This window comes from Stenella coeruleoalba, assembly GCF_951394435.1.
Source record: "Stenella coeruleoalba genome assembly, chromosome: 1".
Classification (NCBI taxonomy): Eukaryota; Metazoa; Chordata; class Mammalia; order Artiodactyla; family Delphinidae; genus Stenella; species Stenella coeruleoalba.
The window spans coordinates 49,977,656-49,997,913 of record NC_137169.1 but is presented as its reverse complement, the minus strand read 5'-3'; the positions used below and the strand labels follow the sequence as shown (position 1 = coordinate 49,997,913).

Below are 20,258 nucleotides of genomic sequence, written 5' to 3'. Positions count from 1 at the left end.
TTGGCTTCAAATCCTGTACTTTTTCTGTTGTTACAGAACTGTGTTCTATCTCCCAGAGCTCCAATCTTGTATGAGCTGTACTGCTAAGATCTGACGAATGTAGGTAAATAATATCAGACCTATGCACAAAATGTAAAGCCAGAGTAACTAACAGAAAAAGACTATAGTTTCCACCAAACTGCCATCCAAAAAGAAATGGTGGGCTTCCCTGGTGGCGCAGTGGTTGAGAGTCCGCCTGCCGATGCAAGGGACACGGGTTCGTGTCTCGGTCCGGGAGGATCCCACATGCTGCGGAGCGGCTGGGCCCGTGAGCCATGGCCGCTGAGCCTGCGCGTCCGGAGCCTGTGCTCCGCAACGGGAGAGGCCACAACAGTGAGAGGCCCGTGTACCGCAAAAAAAAAAAAAAAAAAAAAGAAATGGTGCGTTTCCAAGAAAGAAACTGACATTGTTTATCTTTCATAAAGTTTCAAGATGAGAAACCTAAAGAGAAGAGAATAATTGTTACTATATCATCAAGAAGAATGAAAGAATAAGGCCAGTCGAGGCCCTTACTATGCCAGTCTCTTACTGTACAGAAGGGACAAGGACCAGGCTTTCCTGAAGTCTAACAGAGTTTTCTTTTCAAGAGTTCCTACTGCAAAGCATCCAATGCTAAGTGTGCTAGCACCTTCCACAGCTAGCAGGAAGTTATCAAACCACCCCTCTGGCTATCCAAACTCCCAGGTTCCTCCCAAGAATCTACATACACAGGATAAAGCACATTAGAGCCAATCAGAGAATCATTTACTCATTTTCCCAATATGTTATCAGGGCAACAGAAGCAGAAGGGCATGGACTGGGGAGATGAAAGGGGCAGATATATTTTCTAAACCCATCAACAAAATCCTCTGACATTCCAGCCAGCTGCTTCCAGACCTTTGGAATGAACAATGAAAATTGCAAACTATAAAATGATTAGTTTTCTGTTCTGCTGACAATAGCAAAAAGAGGAAATGAGTTAAAAGACGGACTGGAATATCTCCATGCATCCGCTACAAGCCAGATAATTATCTTCCATTAACACTGAGCTGTCAGGATCGGCATCAGCCTGTTAACTTGCTTGACCTTCCTCAGCCTGCACCTTGTTACCCTACAATGTTTCATGTTTATAAAGATAGGAGACTCCAGCTGTTCCAGCCTGAGAGAACTTAATTTACATTTGGCCTTCATTAAGATGAGAGTCAGAATCATTGAGACCAAATGGAGAAGCCAGACTGCTGGGGGTTATGAGAAAATCAAATGGCATTTTTCCTTTTATCTGACAATTCTCATTAAGGAGACGTACGTCAACCTAAAACACACAAACCTTATATGTAAAGGACATGATTAAAATTCCATATTGTAGAACGAGGACCCAAGCAAAGGCTTTGCCCAAAAGGTACGGTGGTCCTAGTATACCACTTCTGTCTTCTGAGAAGTCTGAACTCCAAATTCTGCCCAACTCCCTCTGACATCTGATTCCAGGCTAAGGACAAGGAGCACATGAATGACAGCAATACCGAGATGAGCGGTGAGCTCTGACTCCTCCACCTAGCTCGCCCCTCATGGCCAATCAGCCCCAATGTCCTGCTGACATTAACCCCTAACGATTTCTGGAACCCACCTCCTCTCCATCCCACAGTGCCTAATTCAGGTCTCATCACTTCTCACCTGGAAAACTGCACTAGCTCCTCATTGGCCCACTCAAATCATTCAAACAATATTTACTGAGTACCTACTATCTGCCAGGCATTTAATTAGGGATAGGGACACAACAAGGAACAAAATGGATATCATCTCCATCCTCCTGTGGATTACTCTGGTTGGAGGGGGTGAGCTTTTATACAAATCATCATACAAATTGACGTGTCATTGCAATTTATGAAAGATACAATGAAGTAAAATTAAGAGTACAATGACAAGAGACCTCTGATTTATTTGAGGGTCAGGAAAGGCTTTTTTAAGGATGTGACAATAAAGCTGAGACCTACATGATGAGTTAGAATCAATGGTGAGAAGAGGGAAGAATATTCAAGCAGAAGGCACAGCATCAGAGCATCATTAAGACCAGAGGTAAGCAAACTTTTTCTCTAACAGTCCAGAGAGTAAATATTTTCAGCTTTGCAGGCCATGCAGTCTCCATCTCAAATACTCAGTTCTACCACTGTAGGGCAAAAGCACCACAGACAGTAGATAAACGAACAAGCATGGCTGTGCTCCAATAAAACTTTATTTATGGCCACTAAAATGTTAATTTCCTACCATTTTCACAAGTCACAAAACATGACTCTTCTTTTGATTCTTTTTCAAACATCTGAAAATGTACAACTCATTCTTAGCTCCCAGGACATCCAAAAACAGGCAACAGGCCAGATTTGGCCCATGGCCCTAGTTTGCCAACCCCTAGTCAAAAGGCTGAGGTGGCAAAGAGCTGGTGTGTTTGAGGCACTCTGAGTGGATCCCTGTGGATGGATCAGAGTGAGCAAAGTGAGAGACACACAGTAAGCAGAGGAGGGAGGTGAAAATGACGTCATACACCATCTTCTGAGCCAGGTTACAAATTTTGGAGTTTATCCTAAGGGCAAAGCAAGGCCAACTAAGTGCTATAATGAGGAAAGTAAGAAACCTGGTTTTAGGGGAATTCCCTGGTTGTCCAGTGGTTAGGACTTGGTGCTTTAGCTGCTGGGGCCCAGGTTCCATCCCTGGTAGGGGAACTAAGATCCCACAAGCCGCACGGCATGGTCAATAAATAAATGCACATGTACTAATAAAAACATAAATAAATAAACTGGTTCTTACTCCCCCCACACACACATTTTCTCATTCCTAATCCAATCCCTTCACCCTGCCAAAGGTATCTAAGACACTTTCCCCCTTGCCTAACAACCATCCACTAATCTCTCTCACCAAATAGGCCCTTAACAAACTGAACCCAGGCTACTTACCTGGTCTCACTTCCTACTACACTCAGGGAAGCATCCCAGGCTCCTGTCCTAGGGCCTACACACCTTACCAGAATGAACCTCATTCTCTCTAGAATACTGTATCCTTCCTATCTTCTCTACTATGCAAAACCTCCACTCATATCTTGAGGCTCATCTCAGGTAGCTCGTGCAGAAGCAAATTATTTTCCCTGAAAGCACTCTGCATATGCCTGCATCTCGGCGCTCAGTGCATCTTCTGCCGGCTCTGGTTCCGTGCCTCTCTTCTCCTTATGCTCCCCCACCATTGTCCCCAGTGGTCACTGTGCCGCTTGAGGGTAAGGCCGAGTCCTCTTTGTGCCCATGTCCCCAGTTCCTACCACAGTGCTGGTTCACAGCAGGACCTCAGGTAAGATTTGGCAAATTAAGAAATGAATGAAGAGTAAACAAATGGCAGCCCAGTAAACTTGGCACAGACTCTCATGTTCTAACGTCGAATGTGCTGTTGAACAGCAGCTCAAGCTATTGTACTTCCCTGTGCCTCAGTCTCCCACAAGCCCAATAAAAAGAAGGTACTGTTTCCCGATTCTCCACACATGGATGCTTTTCAGGATACAAAGGTAGAGCCTTTAGCATTGAAAGTGGTTTTGTGAGTCTGCAGGCCAGCAACATCAGCGTCACCTGGGAGCTTGTTAGAAATGCAAATTCTTAGCTCCCCACCACAGGGCTACTAAGTTAGAGTCTGCAGTTTAACAAGCTCTCCAGGTGATTCATTTACACATTGAAGTCTGAGAAGAGCCAGCTGTAAGCCATGCTGGTAGGCTTTAAGGAGAAGGTACGAAACATGATTTTAGAAGTTGTTTTGATTTTGAATTTGTAATCACAGTAAAACCAAAGGAACTCTCAGCAAGGATTCCTGGGCATGCTTACCAAAAAGACAAAAAAAAAATTTGAAAAAGTCTGAAAAACAGATTTGAGGGTCAGCCTTCAGGTAGTTAAATGCACAGTGAGGCACTGTTTAGAGCCTTACTCAGAAAATTCTGAAATGGAATTGATTAGATGGATGGATGGATGGATGGATGGATGGATGGATGGATGGATGGATGAATGGATGGTCAGTCTTAGGTCATAATCATTGCCACACAAATCTAGAACTTAATTATTTTCTATGGGCTTTATTTAGTGCAGTTAGATCTCAAGCACACAGGTAAATATCCTGACAGGTTCATACCAAAGGTATATTTAGATCTCCTGGGATATACAGCCCTGAGCTGGCTATGAAGCAGGTGCTTAATAAGGCTCTGGTATTGTACCAATGACCACCTGCTCAATCCTCCTCACTTAATTCAGAACAGCTATTCCTCACCTGTGGTCCAGAAGGGTGACATAGCCAACCCATTTGTTCTTTTGCACATGTTTAGGCTGGCTTAAAGACCATCACCACCCTCATTCCTGGTCCTTCCCAAAGTGGTATGCTTCACAGAGGATTTTAGTACTGCATGACTAATGGGATGAGCTGGGATTTGGAGACCAGGAGACACAGGTTTAAATTCTGGCTGTATCGTCTGTTTGGGAAAGTCATATAACCCTCTCTCTGAGCCTCAGTTTCCCATGCCATCTACCAGGCAGAGGTTGTTAGGATGAGATCAGTTAAAGTCTATAGCACACATAGCAGAGTGTGGAGGCAGTGCAAATACAAATCAATACACTGCTTTGTATTTCAGGATATTTTTGTATGAAGTTTCCAAACTGATCCAGTCCAACTCTCTCACTTTAGAGATGGAAAAAGTGAGCCCTGGGGATGAGAATCGCTTTGCCCAAAGTCACACAGTGTGATGCAAACAGAGTCAGAATTAGGATCCTAAAACTCCCAACTCCTAAAACACTCTGTGTTTTCAAACTCTTAGCAAATATAGAAGTCTTTCTGCAAATTAAAACTTACAAAATAGCTCAATATACTAAACAAGTAACAAGCCAAGCCTGGCTTGATTACTGACGCCCTTTTTACTTACCTCCCTTCTGCCCCATGGTGGCAATCCAAGGACACCTCCTCATCACCTTTAAACTCTCCCCAACCCCACATCTGAGTAATTGAAGACTCAATCCACCTGAAACCTCAGGGCCAGCAAATGAATCACGGCAGGTCTTATCATTAGATGGATTCTCTCCTCACCAGACCACCTAGGGGTTTTCAAGTTCCTGCAATTCCCAGAGGACTTGAACTTTCTCACACATCCATCTCTACTGGGAACCATTAAGCTGACATCACCATTCTCCACACTTCATAAATGATTCTAACATCTGGAAATGGGAACCACCTGCAAGTGCCTTAGCCAGAGATCACCTTATCACAAAAGGGTATGGAAACTCAAGTTCAGGTGAGATGAGAAAGGCATTCCATAAAATGCCACTAAGGCCAAAAATTAATCATTGGGGGCTAAAAGTATGTAGAGAAAGAATGTTCCAGTCAGAAGATTTGGACTTGAATCCCAGCTCTGCCACTTTCTAACTGGAATGGTAATTAACCTCTCTGAACTTCAATAGAACAGTGGATATTAAGAAAATCAATTTCAGTCATTTTTAGGTTCAAATCCTGGTTCTGCTGCATACTTATTGAGTCACTTTGGGGGAGCTGACGAATCTCTATTAGCTTTAGTTTTTACAAATACAGAAAAAGAAAAAAAACTACTTTATAGGGTTGCCGTTAGGATTCAAAGAGATAATCTGCATCAAATACTTATTTCAGTGCCTTGCCTGAGTTAAGCAGAATGACTTAACCACAACCGAATCAATAAAATGGGATCAACCTTCCTGAGACTTGCTGCAAAAATCAAATACAACAGCCGTGATGAGCAGGGTGCCTGGTACCAATAGATTCAATAAATGGAATCCTCTGCTATTATGAGTAATCGCTCCTCAACGCTATGCACTTACCTCTTTTAGCCACAGAAGCTTCGGGGCCTGCATTTCCACGGACATCACGCCCCCAACGTACTGCAGGACACTGTGCTTGGTTTCGTTGATCCTGTGGACCTGATTGACCGCCCGGTGGTCCAGCCACATGATGATGTTTCGATGAGAATCCCCTAGCAAAAACAAGGGAGATGAGGACACAGGTGCATCCTTATCCTTCTAATTCAAGGGGGCACTTATGGATTCCCAAGGGCAAAAATCTGCACAACTGCTTGTATAATTTCACACATCAACAAGAAACAAGTGAAAGGACCACCACCAACACTGACTAGGTACATCCTACCCATATCTTGGACCCTTGAAGAGACGTGCTCTTTGAATATAGTCCCAGGGTTAAACGTCTAAAGGAAAAACCAGTCAAGATCCACTAATTAATTATATTACCATTCATTCTCTCTCAACTTTTCCCCTTCCTTTCCTATTTCACCTATTCTAGAAAAACTTTTCTGGATACATACTCAAGAAAAGAGCCAATGAAATAAGCCTAAAACAATACTTCAGCTTTTTAAGGTATGTCTCCTTGAAATATGGACCAATATTTTAGGTATAATATCATATACAGTTACATAATGGCTTTTATTTGCCTATATTCTCACTTCCTCTAGTTACTCTAATTAAAATTAGTTAATTTAAGTGTTTTTCCTCACTCGGTTGGTTTGTTTGGTGGGGTGGGAAGCACTGGAATTTTTTTTCCATTCTGGAACCAGGCAGACCTAATGGGGAACGTTCTTTCAGTATAGGCAGAAATATTGAGAAAGTTATTTAATTTTTCTTAGCCTAAGTGTCCTTATCTGCAAAATGTAGCATATAAGGATTAACTGAGATTTTTCATTCATTGAACAAAAGATAATGTGCATAAAGGATATGGCAAGTACTTGTCACATAGTAGGCCCTCAAGAGGAATAAATCACAGGAAACAGAATTTAAAATCAGCTGGAAAAGGAGCATGGGCAGTGCCCCTCACATCCTACCTCTACCATCCTGCAGCCCACAGAGAAACTAGTTGCCCCTTTCCCCCTTCCCCAGACTCTGCTAATTCATCCTGCACTGATGGGCAAGCCAGTATTCTTTTCACAGTCCTCTGCTTCCTCTGATGGCAAAATGCAGAGAACAGCAAGGAATATACCTGGGAGATTATAAACGGGGAAGATAAAAGGGACTCAAGAGTAATTGAGATAGGCACTTCACATGTTATTTTATTTACTGGCAAAATAACTGCAGCAATTATATAATTTTGCTAATATGAGTGTTTATAAAGCTGCACATGCGCGTTTGCGTGTGTGTGTCCCAAGCCTCGTGCTGAACCTCTTGCACACATCGTCTCATTTAATCCTTAAAACAACGCTGAGATCTAGGCCGTTTTCAACGACAATCTGACTCCGAGATTGAAGACATGCCTACTACCTCACAGCTGGGAAAAGCACAAAGTGTTCTTTGAAAGTAGATCTGTGCAGAGAATGGATAAATAAATTAGTAAAACCAATTTAAACTCGAGCTACACACATCAACATGAATAATGACACCAGCTGGGGTATTTTTAAACACAGTATATATTGTTTGTTGTTGTGGGTATACACACATGTGGTAAAAGCACAGAAGAAATGTGTTTGTGAACACCAGCTATGGCAGAACCGTTACCTGCTGGGCAGAGGGACGGGGGAGGGGGAGGGCATGGACTGAAGCTTCAAGTGGTTCTTTCTTTAAAAAAAAAAAAGGACTTGTGGCAAATGTGGCAAAACATCATCTGTTTATCCTCATACATACATAGGAGGCTGTTATCTTATTTTCCTTACTCTTCCATATATTTGAAAAAGAATTTTTAAAACTTACAAAAAAAGTCAGCCTAAGGACACATCTAAATTAGGTCATCATCGTAATGAGTCAAGGACTCACTCATTGGTTTGCCTGCCTGGAGAGATTTCAGGTCCCACAAAAACTCCTCAAACAACAGTAATACATTTAAAATAAGAGAGAGTACATGAAACCTTCCATAGGTACATCTAAGATTTTGTTTAAACAGCTGAGTGATTCTATGTATGACAAAACTGCTTAAAGTTCTGGTTCTAGTTTCACATTAGAATCTTCTGGGATAGCTTTAAAAATACTGATGTCCAGGTCCTATTCCAGAACCATCACGGAATCAGACTGTGGGTATGTGGGCACACATTCATAAACACACACACACACACACACACACAATGTGGGTGTGTGGGTGTTGGGGGGGACAATATCTGCATTGCATCTTAAATATTGTATAGAATCTGTCTGCAGCTGCTTCAAGACAAAAACACCTCTTGCTAAACTTTCTACTGTAAAGACAGACCGATCAGCCACTACTACCTCTACATGAAGAGGCTCTCAGAATGACACACTGAGCATTGTGTAGAATCAATTACTTTATTATATTTATTATGATTATTAATTAACAATGTTCATTACAGACAACAACCTGGAAATTAATCTTTTTTTCAGTGCCTGTAGAAAATCACAAATAAATGACTCCACTGAAAGTTCATTTCATCTTTTATTAAGCATCTGCTACATGCCAGGCACAGGGCTGGGTGCTGGGATACCAAGAAGAATGTGCCACAGTCTCTGCCCTTACGGAACACGTGGGTATATGGGAAAACGTCTGTATGGAGTGATGACAGAAGTCCTGGACATGGTACAGAGAGAAGGAAGAGCACAGAGAAGCCCCCAGTTAGCCGAGCCCGAGGCTGCACAGGGAGCTTCCAAGACGCAGGAAAGCTTTAGGTTAATTCTGAAAATGACTGGCCACTGGATAAGCAGGTGAAGACAGAGTGAGGGAGGAGGGGCTACACAATAGAAACAGCACGTGAAACCAAGAGAGCACAGACCCATAAAGGCATCATATTTTAAGAGAACTGGAAATAATCTGGTAGAGCAGAATTAGGGTTACATAGTCAGTTTACCTTAGGGCAGATTATTTATCCCTGTACTCATTCAATTAATACTGTCAACACCTCACAGGAGGTGTTCCAGGGTACTTGAAGGAAATGACTGTGAATCAGAAAACCATCTAAATATTAGGTTTCTGTTACAGAGTAGCCTAGGTAGTAACTTCCTCCCTGACCCTAAATTATCTCCCTTGGCTCCTCTCCCTCCCAAGAGCTCCTGTGGCTGGAATGATTCACCCAGTCATGGTCTGAGCTAGGTGGGTTGCAGAGGTAGGAAGCACACAGCAATGGCACCTCTGTCCAACCCAGCACTGGTCTGATCTTCAAAAGGAAGAAAGACCAAACAAGAAAAGGCAAACAATGAGACTATTTTATCATGTAGGTCAGTGTTCTCAAACTAGTGCACTTAATTTCCTTGGGATTTTTTTTTCTTTTCCTTTTTTTTTTGGTTACCATCGAAAGAAAGTAAGTTTTGCTGGTCTTATGGGTTTGGTTTTAATGGTGATGGTTAATTTCCTGACCCCACTCCCTGCTCTTCACAATTACTCCAATTAACCAGTCAAGAATGGGTCATTATCAGGTAAACAGAAGTCTTTACAGACCCTCTTAATTCATCCTTAAAATCTGAATTTCATTTTCTAGTACAGGCTAATCCATTGCCATTAAAATCTAACCTTAATAGAACCTGTTGAAAGGCAAGAAACTAATGAGGGCACCTGCAGCTGGATGCATTTGATGAATGGGTACATTTTAACCTTTTAGGTGGAATACAGTTTTTTCAACACTTATAATTCAGGTTGCAACCTAGGTAACACTTTTAATAGGAGAACTGTCAACAGGAGGCAATTCTCTCTACAATGAGAAAAAAGATGGCATCCGGGAGGGTGCTGGTATAAGCAGGTTTAACAAGGAACTCTTCCTCTACTTCAGATGTTCTTATTCCTAATGTTTTAGTTGTCCATTCATCTGCACCCAGTAATTCTCCACATATTAGAATTATCGAGAAAACTTTAAAAACACCGATGCCCTAGCCTCACCCCAAGCCAACTAAATACAAACACTGGGGGTAAGGCTCATGAATTGGAAATCTTAAAAGATCTCCAGTTGATTCTAATGTGCTAACCAGAGTTAAAAACCATGTGTCTTAGCAGATTAGAAGGTACAGAGTCCTTGGAACTTAGGGCTCTTAACATCTAAAGTCCCATCCAAAATGAGAATTCCTCCCACAGCATCCCTAACAGACCATCACCTGACCGCTACTTAAAACAAGCCAACAAAGAAGTGCTGGCAGCCTCCCCAAGCAGCCCACTCCGTGGCTGGAGAGGGCTTGCTGCTGCTGAGCTGAGGTCTGTAGGTTCAGTCCCATTCCTTGGGTCTCTGCTCTCTGAAGTGGTCTAGACAGGGGCTGCCCTGCCCTCCTGGGCTGGAACAATGCCAGCTGAGCCAGTGGTCAGCCACTGAGAACAAGGACGACTCATATTCGTCTCTGAAGCCTCAACACTTAATCAGACAGGGATTGGCACACGGGGGTGCTAGTTAATGTGGCATAAATAGAAAAGTGTGTGTGTGTGTGTGTGTGTGTGTGTGTGTGTAAAAGATGGTCACCATTACCACTGTGCTCTAATCATTCATCCACTTGCATACTTTCGCAGGGCACGTCATTTATAAAAATCACTGTTCCATGCATTAGGTCCATAGGAGTAAGTAAGACACATTCTCCTAACTTAAGGAATTCATAATCGGACTGAAGAAACTTTTCTGAGCATTCAGGCGTCCGGCTCTCACTTAATTCTCACAGCAAAGCTACTGTTTCATTATTCCAATTCTTTCAGAGGAGAAACCAAGCCACGCAGACGTTAAGTGACTCACTCAAGGTGTCACAGCTCAGCAGCAGCAGGGCTAAGATCTGGGACTGCCTGACTCCAATGCCAGGGTGTCCCATTGTGCCCCAGTATCCACAGCCGCCAGTTAAGAAAGGTGCTGCTACAGCGTGTCCACTACCAAGGATTCTTTAATACAGCCTCGCCCAAAACATGCTTGTGATACCTATGTTGGCAACAACCAACTGAAAATGCAGAGAGTCACACTCCTTTAGATGGAGCCTGCAATTTCCAGTGCACCATAGTCTCCACTGCTCCCAAATGTCTGCCACTCATCAAAAGGTTAAATGTCAGTTGAATTTTATCTCTGCACATGTGCTGTTGTTTTTCTCAAATCTGGCACGCTGTATTCATTTACATTACCTACCTGACTTTTGGGTTTGCAACCTTGGTGCTAGCACTACTGGCTAGAGTATCCCAAAAGAGACACACCCATGAGAAATTTCTGACAGTGGATAAAAGTTGGCACTTACATTTGAAACAGCTCGTTACAGTACTCATGAGTGTAATGAGAGAGTGCAATGAGAGTGTAATGAGAGTGTATTAGAACAACGTCATTAAATGTGAATGTCTTTGGTCTGGCTATTGAAAATAGAGAGACCATTTGTTTCCAGCTTTTGTGTGATATATGGTCCTGTCTGTCTTATTCTATTTTCTTTAAGTGAACTTGATTCACCCACTCAAATGAATGTGGTGGAGGAGCTTCATATGCAAAACAATTTCAGGCACAGACAACACTCCCTTCCTTGAAAAGGCCCAGACCAGTTAACTGTTTCAAGGCTACTCACTCTGAGCTAATGAACCCATGTTCATCCTACATCAGATTTTCTGCTGTGGATCCTGTGCATTATGGAGCCAAGTCTCTTCCTAATCCACCTAATCCCAATGTCACCCCTCTCCTACTAACTGCTGCCCAAGCTTTAACCTCTAGGGACATGATTTTGGGGCTCCATGCTCCACCTGTAAATCTCACTAACAGTGATAACACTTGATATCATGCTCCAACTGGGCCCCAGCCAGTATCCCACCACCAAGAAAAGAGAGAGAAATGGTCCTACCTTCATGATTCACTGGTAAAGGATGAAACTGCTTATCCAAAACAACCAGAGAACACGTGGCATCAAACCCAAGCCCTCGAATTTGGTTTAAATCAATCCCTTGTACAACTTTCTGTTTTAAAAACAAACAAAAAAACATAAATTAAAATACAGGCTTTTAAAAGACTGAAAACAGTTATGACTAGAAGGAAATGAATGGCAGAATAAAGTATTTACAACAGAAAACAAATAAAAGTTCAATGTCACTAAAATATCAGAAGATCCTATAAATTAATTTAAAAGACAACCAATCTAATTGGAAATTAAGCAAAGGACATGACAAGTCACTTCATAAAATAAAAAGAAATAGTCAAAGAGTATATAAAAAGATTCCCAACTCCACTAAAATTAAATAAATGCAAATAAAAATATCCCAATCTTTGTTTTTCTTATTGGCAAAAATTTAAAAAATTAAGAGTATATAGTAGTGGCAAGACAGGGAGAAGTGGACCTTCTTTTATATTATCCTAACAGTGTGATAATTTAGTACAAATTTTAAAGAATATAGTATAGTATTTACTAAAATTAAAAAATGTATAACTTTTGACCCAGCAATCCTACTTCTAGGAACCTATCTTAGTGAGTTATTAGCATGAGTAAGTAAAATTACATATAAACAAAGGTTAACTGTTTAAGAATATACCTAAAAATTGGAAAAATTATTTTTATTAAATAAATTATGGTATACCTGTAAAACAGAATTTTCTACAGTCATTAAAAATGAAGAGATAGGGGGCTTCCCTGGTGGCGAAGTGGCTGAGAGTCCACCTGCCGAAGCAGGGGACACGGGTTCGTGCCCCGGTCCGGGAAGATCCCACATGCCGCGGAGCGGCTAGGCCCGTGAGCCATGGCCGCTGAGCCTGTGCGTCCGGAGCCTGTGCTCCGCAACGGGAGAGGCCACAACAGTGAGAGGCCCGCGTACCGCCAAAAAAAAAAAAAAAATGAAGAGATAGAGAAGTATCTTCTGGGTGTGATAGTATGAAGAGGTTGGCAAATCTTCTTAGCAAAATAAAAGCATAAAACTGAACAACATCATCAAAAACAACCATTTTGGGGCTATGGAACTTGGCCAAAGCTACATAAGAAACTGAGAAACAGTCTTTCTTGAAAAATAAAATTGCACCTAAAACATTCCCACAAAACAACAACTCTAGGACCAGATGGATTCATTGGGAAGTTCTGTGAAACATTCAAAGAATAAACAATACCACTCCTATACAAATTTGTTTAGGATATAGTGAAGGAGAGAACATTTTCCAACATTTCATGGCCAGTACTACCCTGATACCAAAGCCAAACAAAGATATCAAATGAAAAGGACACTGTAGACCAATAACTGCCATGAACCTAAGTGTAAAAATCCTTAACAAAATATTAACAAACCAATATTGCAACATATAAAACATTCATTTTTCACCATGACCATGTGGGGTTACCCCAGGAATGCAAGAGTCGTTCAATATCCATAAATCAATTAATGTATAACATATACTAATAGAATAAAGTACAAACACCAAATGATCATCTCAACAGATGTAAAAAATAAATAAATAAAAAATAAAAATCACTCAATAAACCAAGATAGAAGGGACCTTCTACAACCTGATAAACAGCATCTACAAAAACCTATACAAATCAAATGTTCACCATGGTTTAACCAAATGTTGAAACCAAGTGTGTTATATCCATACAACAGTATAGTACTCAGGAAGAGTACTATCTGTGCAACCACATGAATGAACCGTAAAAAGATTACGCTAAGTGAAAGAAGTCTGACACAAAAGAAGGCATGTTGTATGATTCCATTTATGTGCAATTTCTAGAAAGGAATAACTATAAAGACAGAAAACAGTTATCTATGACTGGGGCTGGGGACTGACTACAAACAGGCGTAAGGGAACTTTTGGGGGGTAACAGAACTATTCTAAAATTGAATTATGGTGATGATCGCACAATGTGTAAATTTAATAAAATCACTGAATTATACATTTACAATGGATGATTTTATGGTATGTAAATTATACCTCAAGCTGTTAAATTTTTTTTTACAAAGTTGAGCTATAAAAGATGAAATGGAAATACATCCATGATATATTAATAAGGTACAAAAAAAACAAAAAAAATATACAACAAACTGATAATAGTGGTTGCCTCTGAGAACAGAAACGACAGCTGGAGGACATGGGAGATTTTTCACTTTGTCATGTAATTTTTTAAGCTGGAGAATAACAGATTTATTGATGAATTCTATTTTTTAATTTTTGTTTCTATGGTTTCCTTTTGTGAAAAGCATGAGTGATCATACTCATTAACATTTCCTGCCAACTTAAAGCATGACAATAACCTTTTAAATACCACAAAAGTCAACTGAAATGTGTCCATCACCATTTAAAATGCTCAAGTCGGGCTTCCCTGGTGGCGCAGTGGTTGAGAGTCCGCCTGCCGATGCAGGGGACACGGGTTCGTGCCCCGGTCCGGGAAGATCCCACATGCCACATGCCGTGGCGCGGCTGGCCTGTGAGCCATGGCCGCTGAGCCTGTGCGTCCGGAGCCTGTGCTCCGCAACAGGAAAGGCCACAACAGTGAGAGGCCCACATACCACAAAAATAATAATAATAATAAAATAAAATAAAATGCTCAAGTCTTCTTTTTTCCTGTTTTGGAATGTTGGACTTGTCATTTAGAATTCTGTTTCTTACTATTTAATGGGTTCCTCAAATAAGAGCTACACACAATTATTACAGATTTTTCAACAAAGAAAAGCATTAATTTTTTCAAATAATAACAACAATAAATTATAAAATGTCACCATATATTGAGCACCTATGGAGTGTCAGGTACTTTACAAACATCATCTTATTTAATCCTTACAAAACCCACTGAGGAAACATTTAGTATTTCCATTTCATAAAAAAATAAGTGGGGGCTTCCCTGGTGGTGCAGTGGTTGAGAGTCCGCCTGCCGATGCAGGGGACATGGGTTCGTGCCCCGGTCCGGGAAGATCCCACATGCCGCAGAGCAGCTGGGCCCGTGATCCATGGTCGCTGAGCCTGTGCATCCGGAGCCTGTGCTCTACAACGGGAGAGGCCACAACAGTGAGAGGCCCGCGTACCGCAAAAAACAAACAAACAAAAAAAAAAAAAAAAAAATAAGTGGAAGACTAGGGAGGGAAGGGAACAGCAAGTGGGCTTCAAAGATTGAGAATTTGAACTTAATCCTGTCGTACAGCCAGTCGATGGCAGAGCCAGATTTCAAACGCAGAGCCTGTGTTCTTCCTACTCCACCATACTGCCTGCCTGCCCAAGAGACTCACCCTGCAGAGAGGGCATGTGCTGTATGCAAGAACATCGCTAGTCAGCCATCTGTGATGCCTGGCAATACCTCTGCCCCACATCACCAGGTGAATGCCCCGTACACCTTTACTACACTGATCCATCAAGACTTAGAAGAATGTGAGCCGCAAACCCAAGTGCCTGTCAGCATGGCCTCATGACAATGACCCACAAAGACCTGGTTTCCAATCCTAGCTCTGTCACTCCGGCTATGTGACCCAGGGCATGTTACACAATTCCAGCCATTCTAATCACCCCCTTGCCTTGCTGGATCATGTCTCTGTAGCATTTATAAGCATGGCCTCCTCTACCTGGAATGTCCTTCCAACTTGGCTTGGAAATCTCTGGGTAGCGGCTAAGATCAATGGTACTCGGTGCAGATGCCCTGAGTTTGAAACCTGGCTCTGCCACCGACCAGTCATGTGACTTTGGGAAGCCAGAAAACCAGTTGCCTTGGTTACACAAAGCTATTACTTAGACCTACATCTCCTAATGACGTTATGAGAATTCAGCAAAATAAGGTGTGATTAGCCCCAACATCTGGCATTTGGTGCACAATAAGTAGCAGCCACTATTTGAGGAAATTAGCTGCCTCTAATCTTCTTTGAACTCATGGAGCATCAATCTAACAATCAACAAGCCAGCCCTAACGTCTACCTGCCTTGCGGCCCTATTGGTCTCTGTGCCCAGAGAGTGCATGCCTGACTTGGGCAAGCCCACCCCACATAGGCCTGCAATTAGTCAAGAGAGGAACTGGGAGGGAACATGTAGAAGATGCAATAAAACTCAATACCACAAGGCAGCTTTGGAGTAGAAACAAGCATGGGCTACAGTGTCAAAAGAGCCACCTTCTGGTTCCAACTCCACCACTTCCGGATCAGGTAGTCTTGCACTAATCTCATCACCTTCCTGAGCCTCAGGTTCCTGAGAGAGAGAGAACTCCTAGGTAAGGATCAAGACCGCCAATTGGTTTGAAAGTACTCTGGAACCGATAAACCTTTGTTTGTAGGAAATATGAAGGATGGAAAACTCACTCGCTGCCTTACTAATTGTGTTCATGGAATCTTTCTGATGTATGAAGCATAGCATGCTCTGTGTGTCATGTAAGCACATATAAAATGACAGGATAAACAACTGAAAAGTTTGGATAAACTCAAATCCTCCTAAGAATTATGGTGGGAGTGACTTTCCAGTAGAAGCAAAGAAAATATTCTCTACAATCTACTTTATGAATCCCCTCGAAGACCTACAGAGTTCTATATTCTAACCATGGCCTTTCAGCCTCAAAAGTGCAGTGTCTCCATCTCTAAAACGGAAACCTATCATCAGGAACTGGAGGAATAATTGTGACATGCATTTAAACCTGATCTGGTTGGGCAGCCACTGTCATTTCCCCAGCCTTATATGGAAATGCCTTATGACCATGCTCATCATGCTTATCATGAGGACCCCCTCCACTCCCCAACCCCACCCCCATCTAAATCATCTCAGAGAGATGGCTGTCAGGGTCACACTACCCAGAAGGCCCCTGGGACTCGACCTGCTGACCTGAGGATTCTTTTTTATATGCTCATTAATGGAAGAAGAAAGCAGGCTAGTAAACTCACCCCAACAGCTTGGCATCAAGGGAATTTCCTCGGCTAGAGAGAAAGCACATTGCTCTGCTAAAGAATTTCCAGAGAAGGAGACTTCTGCAACTTCATTCGGTAACCTGGTCCATGTCTCGCAACTGTCAACTCGTAGCTATGGGGCAGCAAACAAATGTTTGGGGAAGGGATTGTGCATCGCTTTGTTCTGACTGTGGGAACCAGTTCAATTCCGCATGTGTTTTAAATCAGCAGGCTGTGCCTTATTGGGTGGGGAGACAGCGTTCCTCAGAAATCTTCCGAACTGAGAACTGGAGGGTCAGAGGCATACCTGGTTTTATCTTTGGCTGAATTTGGAGCAAGTGTCAAAGCCTGGGGCCTCACGGAATCCAGCTTGCAATAGAGTTCTATGTGGCTGGTACTGTATTCTTTTAGATCTTGATTTGAATGCCTTTGTCAGCTTTGGGGGTGTGCATGAGGTTATGAAATCCCCAGTTCCCTCAGGCCCATCACTCCCTGTTGCCTACACAATTCGATTATGCATTCAGTCAGTCAGCAAATACAATCAAGCCCCTTCTAAGGTCATGCTGTGCACTCTTCTGGGTATTTGGGAAACAATGGAAAGCAAAATATTTTTTTTAATTCCTTACTGTTTTGGAGGTTACGTTGTAAGGATATACAACAGTCAATAAACCGAAAAGATTACATCGTATATGTACAGTATACTACAAAGTGATGTCAGGGGGATCAGGAATGCCAGAGAAGGGGAAGATAGTTGCTGAAAAAGTGAGATTTGAGGAAACACCTGAAGGACCTGAGGAGCTGACCCTGTAGAAAACTGCAGGAAAAGTGTTTCAGGCAGGAGAACAGCCAGTGCAAAGGCCCTAAGGTGGGAATAACAACAAGGCTAATACAGCTTGTGTGGGGTGTATGTTACCTGCAAGGCCCCTGGAGGCCTTCAGCTTTACAAAATCTACTCTAGTGACCAGTAAAATGAACAAATCCAGTCCTGGTCCATTACCTACACAGCATCCTAGCTCAGGTGTGGTACTGTCCCTTGAACATAAGGTAGAGAGATAGAGGCCAAACACTGCCATTTATGTCAGTGACATCAACATTCCTCCAAGGACAGAAACTCTGACACTGCCTCTACCTCTTTCCTCTCCATCATCACCAGGTCCTGTTTGATCTTCCTTCCAAAGTCTCTCAGTCTTGTGCCGCCTCTTTATTCCTCGGCCAACATCCTAACCCAGCCCTTCATTTATTAAAGAGATAGTATTAGGCACCTACATGTGCCACCACAGAGGACACATTCTCAACAAGAGAGACATAGCCCCAGGCCTCCCAGACCTTATGGTTCAAACAAATCTCAGCTTCCAGACCTTTATTAGAAGAAGGAAATTGCCTCCTAACTGGCATCCTTGAATTTAGTTTCTGTTCCTCCAAGCCATCCTGAATCTGTTGCTGGTCAGTCTGAAACTCAGGATGATTCTAGAAGAGCTCCCAACTGGCCTCAGAACCCGCCACCCCAGGTATGCCCCCAACACCAATTCCAGCTTCCCTTCCTCCTCCTACTGGAAACCACCTGCTCCAGCCAGGGATGACTCTAACTTTTCCACCTAAGCGCTTCTGTCCGTAATATTCCTCCTGAACAACCACTCTTAGTGTTCTCCAGTCTCACTTTTAACCCTACATCCTTCCTCAAGCTTTCTTCATTGATTGGGAGTAGGGAGGTCCCAACGTCTTGAGTCATTCATTCTTTTTACATTTCCCGGGTCTACTATACGTGAGGACCTGGGTGAGCAAACTACAGTTCCTACCCTCCTGCAGTACAAAATCTAGTAGAAAAGACAGCTATTAATCCACAAATGGGAATTATTTTATTTTACTTCATTTATTTTGTTATGTTATTACTTGATTATAGAATGATTTTACTATTTGATATTAATCAAAAAATGAATGATTCACAAACCATGTGAAGTTCTATGACAAAAAAGTACAAGAGATGTGAAAACACTGAGTAAAATAGGACTTAGTTGGGAGGTAACATTGGGCGAGAAACGGCTTCCTCCTTGAACAACTGCCTTTTGAACTAAGATCCAGTGCAGCACTATGCAAGGGACCTTCTGCAGTGATGGACATGCTCTGTACCTGTGCTGTCCAGCACAGCAGCCACCAGCCATACGTGGCTGCCGAGCACTTGAAGCGTGGCTACTGCAATGGAGGAACCAAATTTTAAACTCTATTTAATTTTAACTAAATTTAAACGGTGACATGTGGCTAGTGACTGCTGTATCGGACAGTATGGATCTAAGGATGAATAGGAGTGAAATATGTCAACGGAAGGCAGGAAGAATGTGCAGGAAGAAGAAAGAATGTGTGCAAAAGCCCGGCCAGAGGACAAGGGGAGCAGTGCATGTGTGGGATTATGACAGAAGGAGAATATGGGTGGAAGGCAGAGCTGAGAGAAGCATCATGAGATGAGCCAGGAGAGCAGGCTGAAACCAAACCACACAGCGCCTACAGGCCATTTAAGGATTCTGAGTTCTACCCAAGCAGTAGTATGGGGCTACAGAAGAGCTGTAAGCAAAAGAGTGACCTGATCAAGTTTGCATTAACAGATATCTATCATTCCAGCTCAAGAAGGAGCACAATTGGAGAGGGGAAGTGCACAGACATAGATGAGGTCAGTTACATTCCAAGGCTAATCCAGACAAAAGATGAAGGTATGTGGTGTTGGAGATGGAGGGAATGCAGAGATCTGGCCTGAGTTCAGGCTTATCACCCACTTCCTGGGTGACTTAGGGAAAGTCACTTAACTCTCTGGATTTCAGTATTTCTTTTCAATTTAACATGGGAGTAACAACCCCTCCCCTACCTACCTTGTATGACAATCAAATGGATAGGAATGTGCTTTGTAAACCATAAAAGTTCTATAAATATAGGAGGTTGACATGATTGCTCAATCCCACATGGGTGACTCCCTCTTCCGCTCCTTCTCTCTCCAACCATTACTCACATAGCTGGTACAATTTAGAACAAAATGGTATTTCGTTGGCTTCATGGGTATTATTTTTTTCCATGCAACTGAACTATTTCATCCTTAGGGGCAGAGAACCTGTTGTAGCCCTCACTCCCATATATAATCTAGCGCTTAGCAAAGAGCACAGCACATAGTAGGTGCTCAATAAATATTCGCAGACTAATGACACTTGACAAATACCTGCTGGCTGAATGGTACCTCCAGCTTATCTTCTTCCTAATGGAAGCTGTTACTAGACACTACCTTGCAATGTTCTTGCCTTGTTGAGGTGATTAAGATTTGCGGCTCCAAAAAGGGATATAAACTCTTAAAATCAAGGACGACATAAGCTCTAGGACTTGTGCGTTTCCATAGAGATTTTTAGATGTGTGGGTATCAACCCAATGAAGACTTGACAGTTTCAGGGGCAGTGGTGAGTAGAACAGAGAAGAGGATTTGGAGCCATCTCAGTAGAGGTCTACGTCTGTCTCTAATACTCATTAGTTTCAGA

The 20,258-nt window shown here is 42.4% G+C and overlaps 1 protein-coding gene across 4 annotated transcripts in view; it reads right to left on the bottom strand.

The window, feature by feature from the left end:
• Nucleotides 1-20,258, bottom strand: part of FGGY (FGGY carbohydrate kinase domain containing) — a 420,429-nt gene that overhangs the window by 375,194 nt on the left and 24,977 nt on the right. For all 4 annotated transcript variants that reach the window (XR_013828299.1, XM_079921233.1, XM_079921234.1 and 1 more), the window contains exons 3-4: nucleotides 11,769-11,880; nucleotides 5,874-6,025 (exon numbers count right to left, since the gene is read on the bottom strand). Coding sequence is in view for 3 of the 4 variants with exons in the window: in XM_079921233.1 (XP_079777359.1) it covers nucleotides 5,874-6,025; nucleotides 11,769-11,880 (264 nt within the window). In the remaining variant the exon portion in view is untranslated. The remainder of the gene's footprint in view (nucleotides 1-5,873; nucleotides 6,026-11,768; nucleotides 11,881-20,258) is intronic.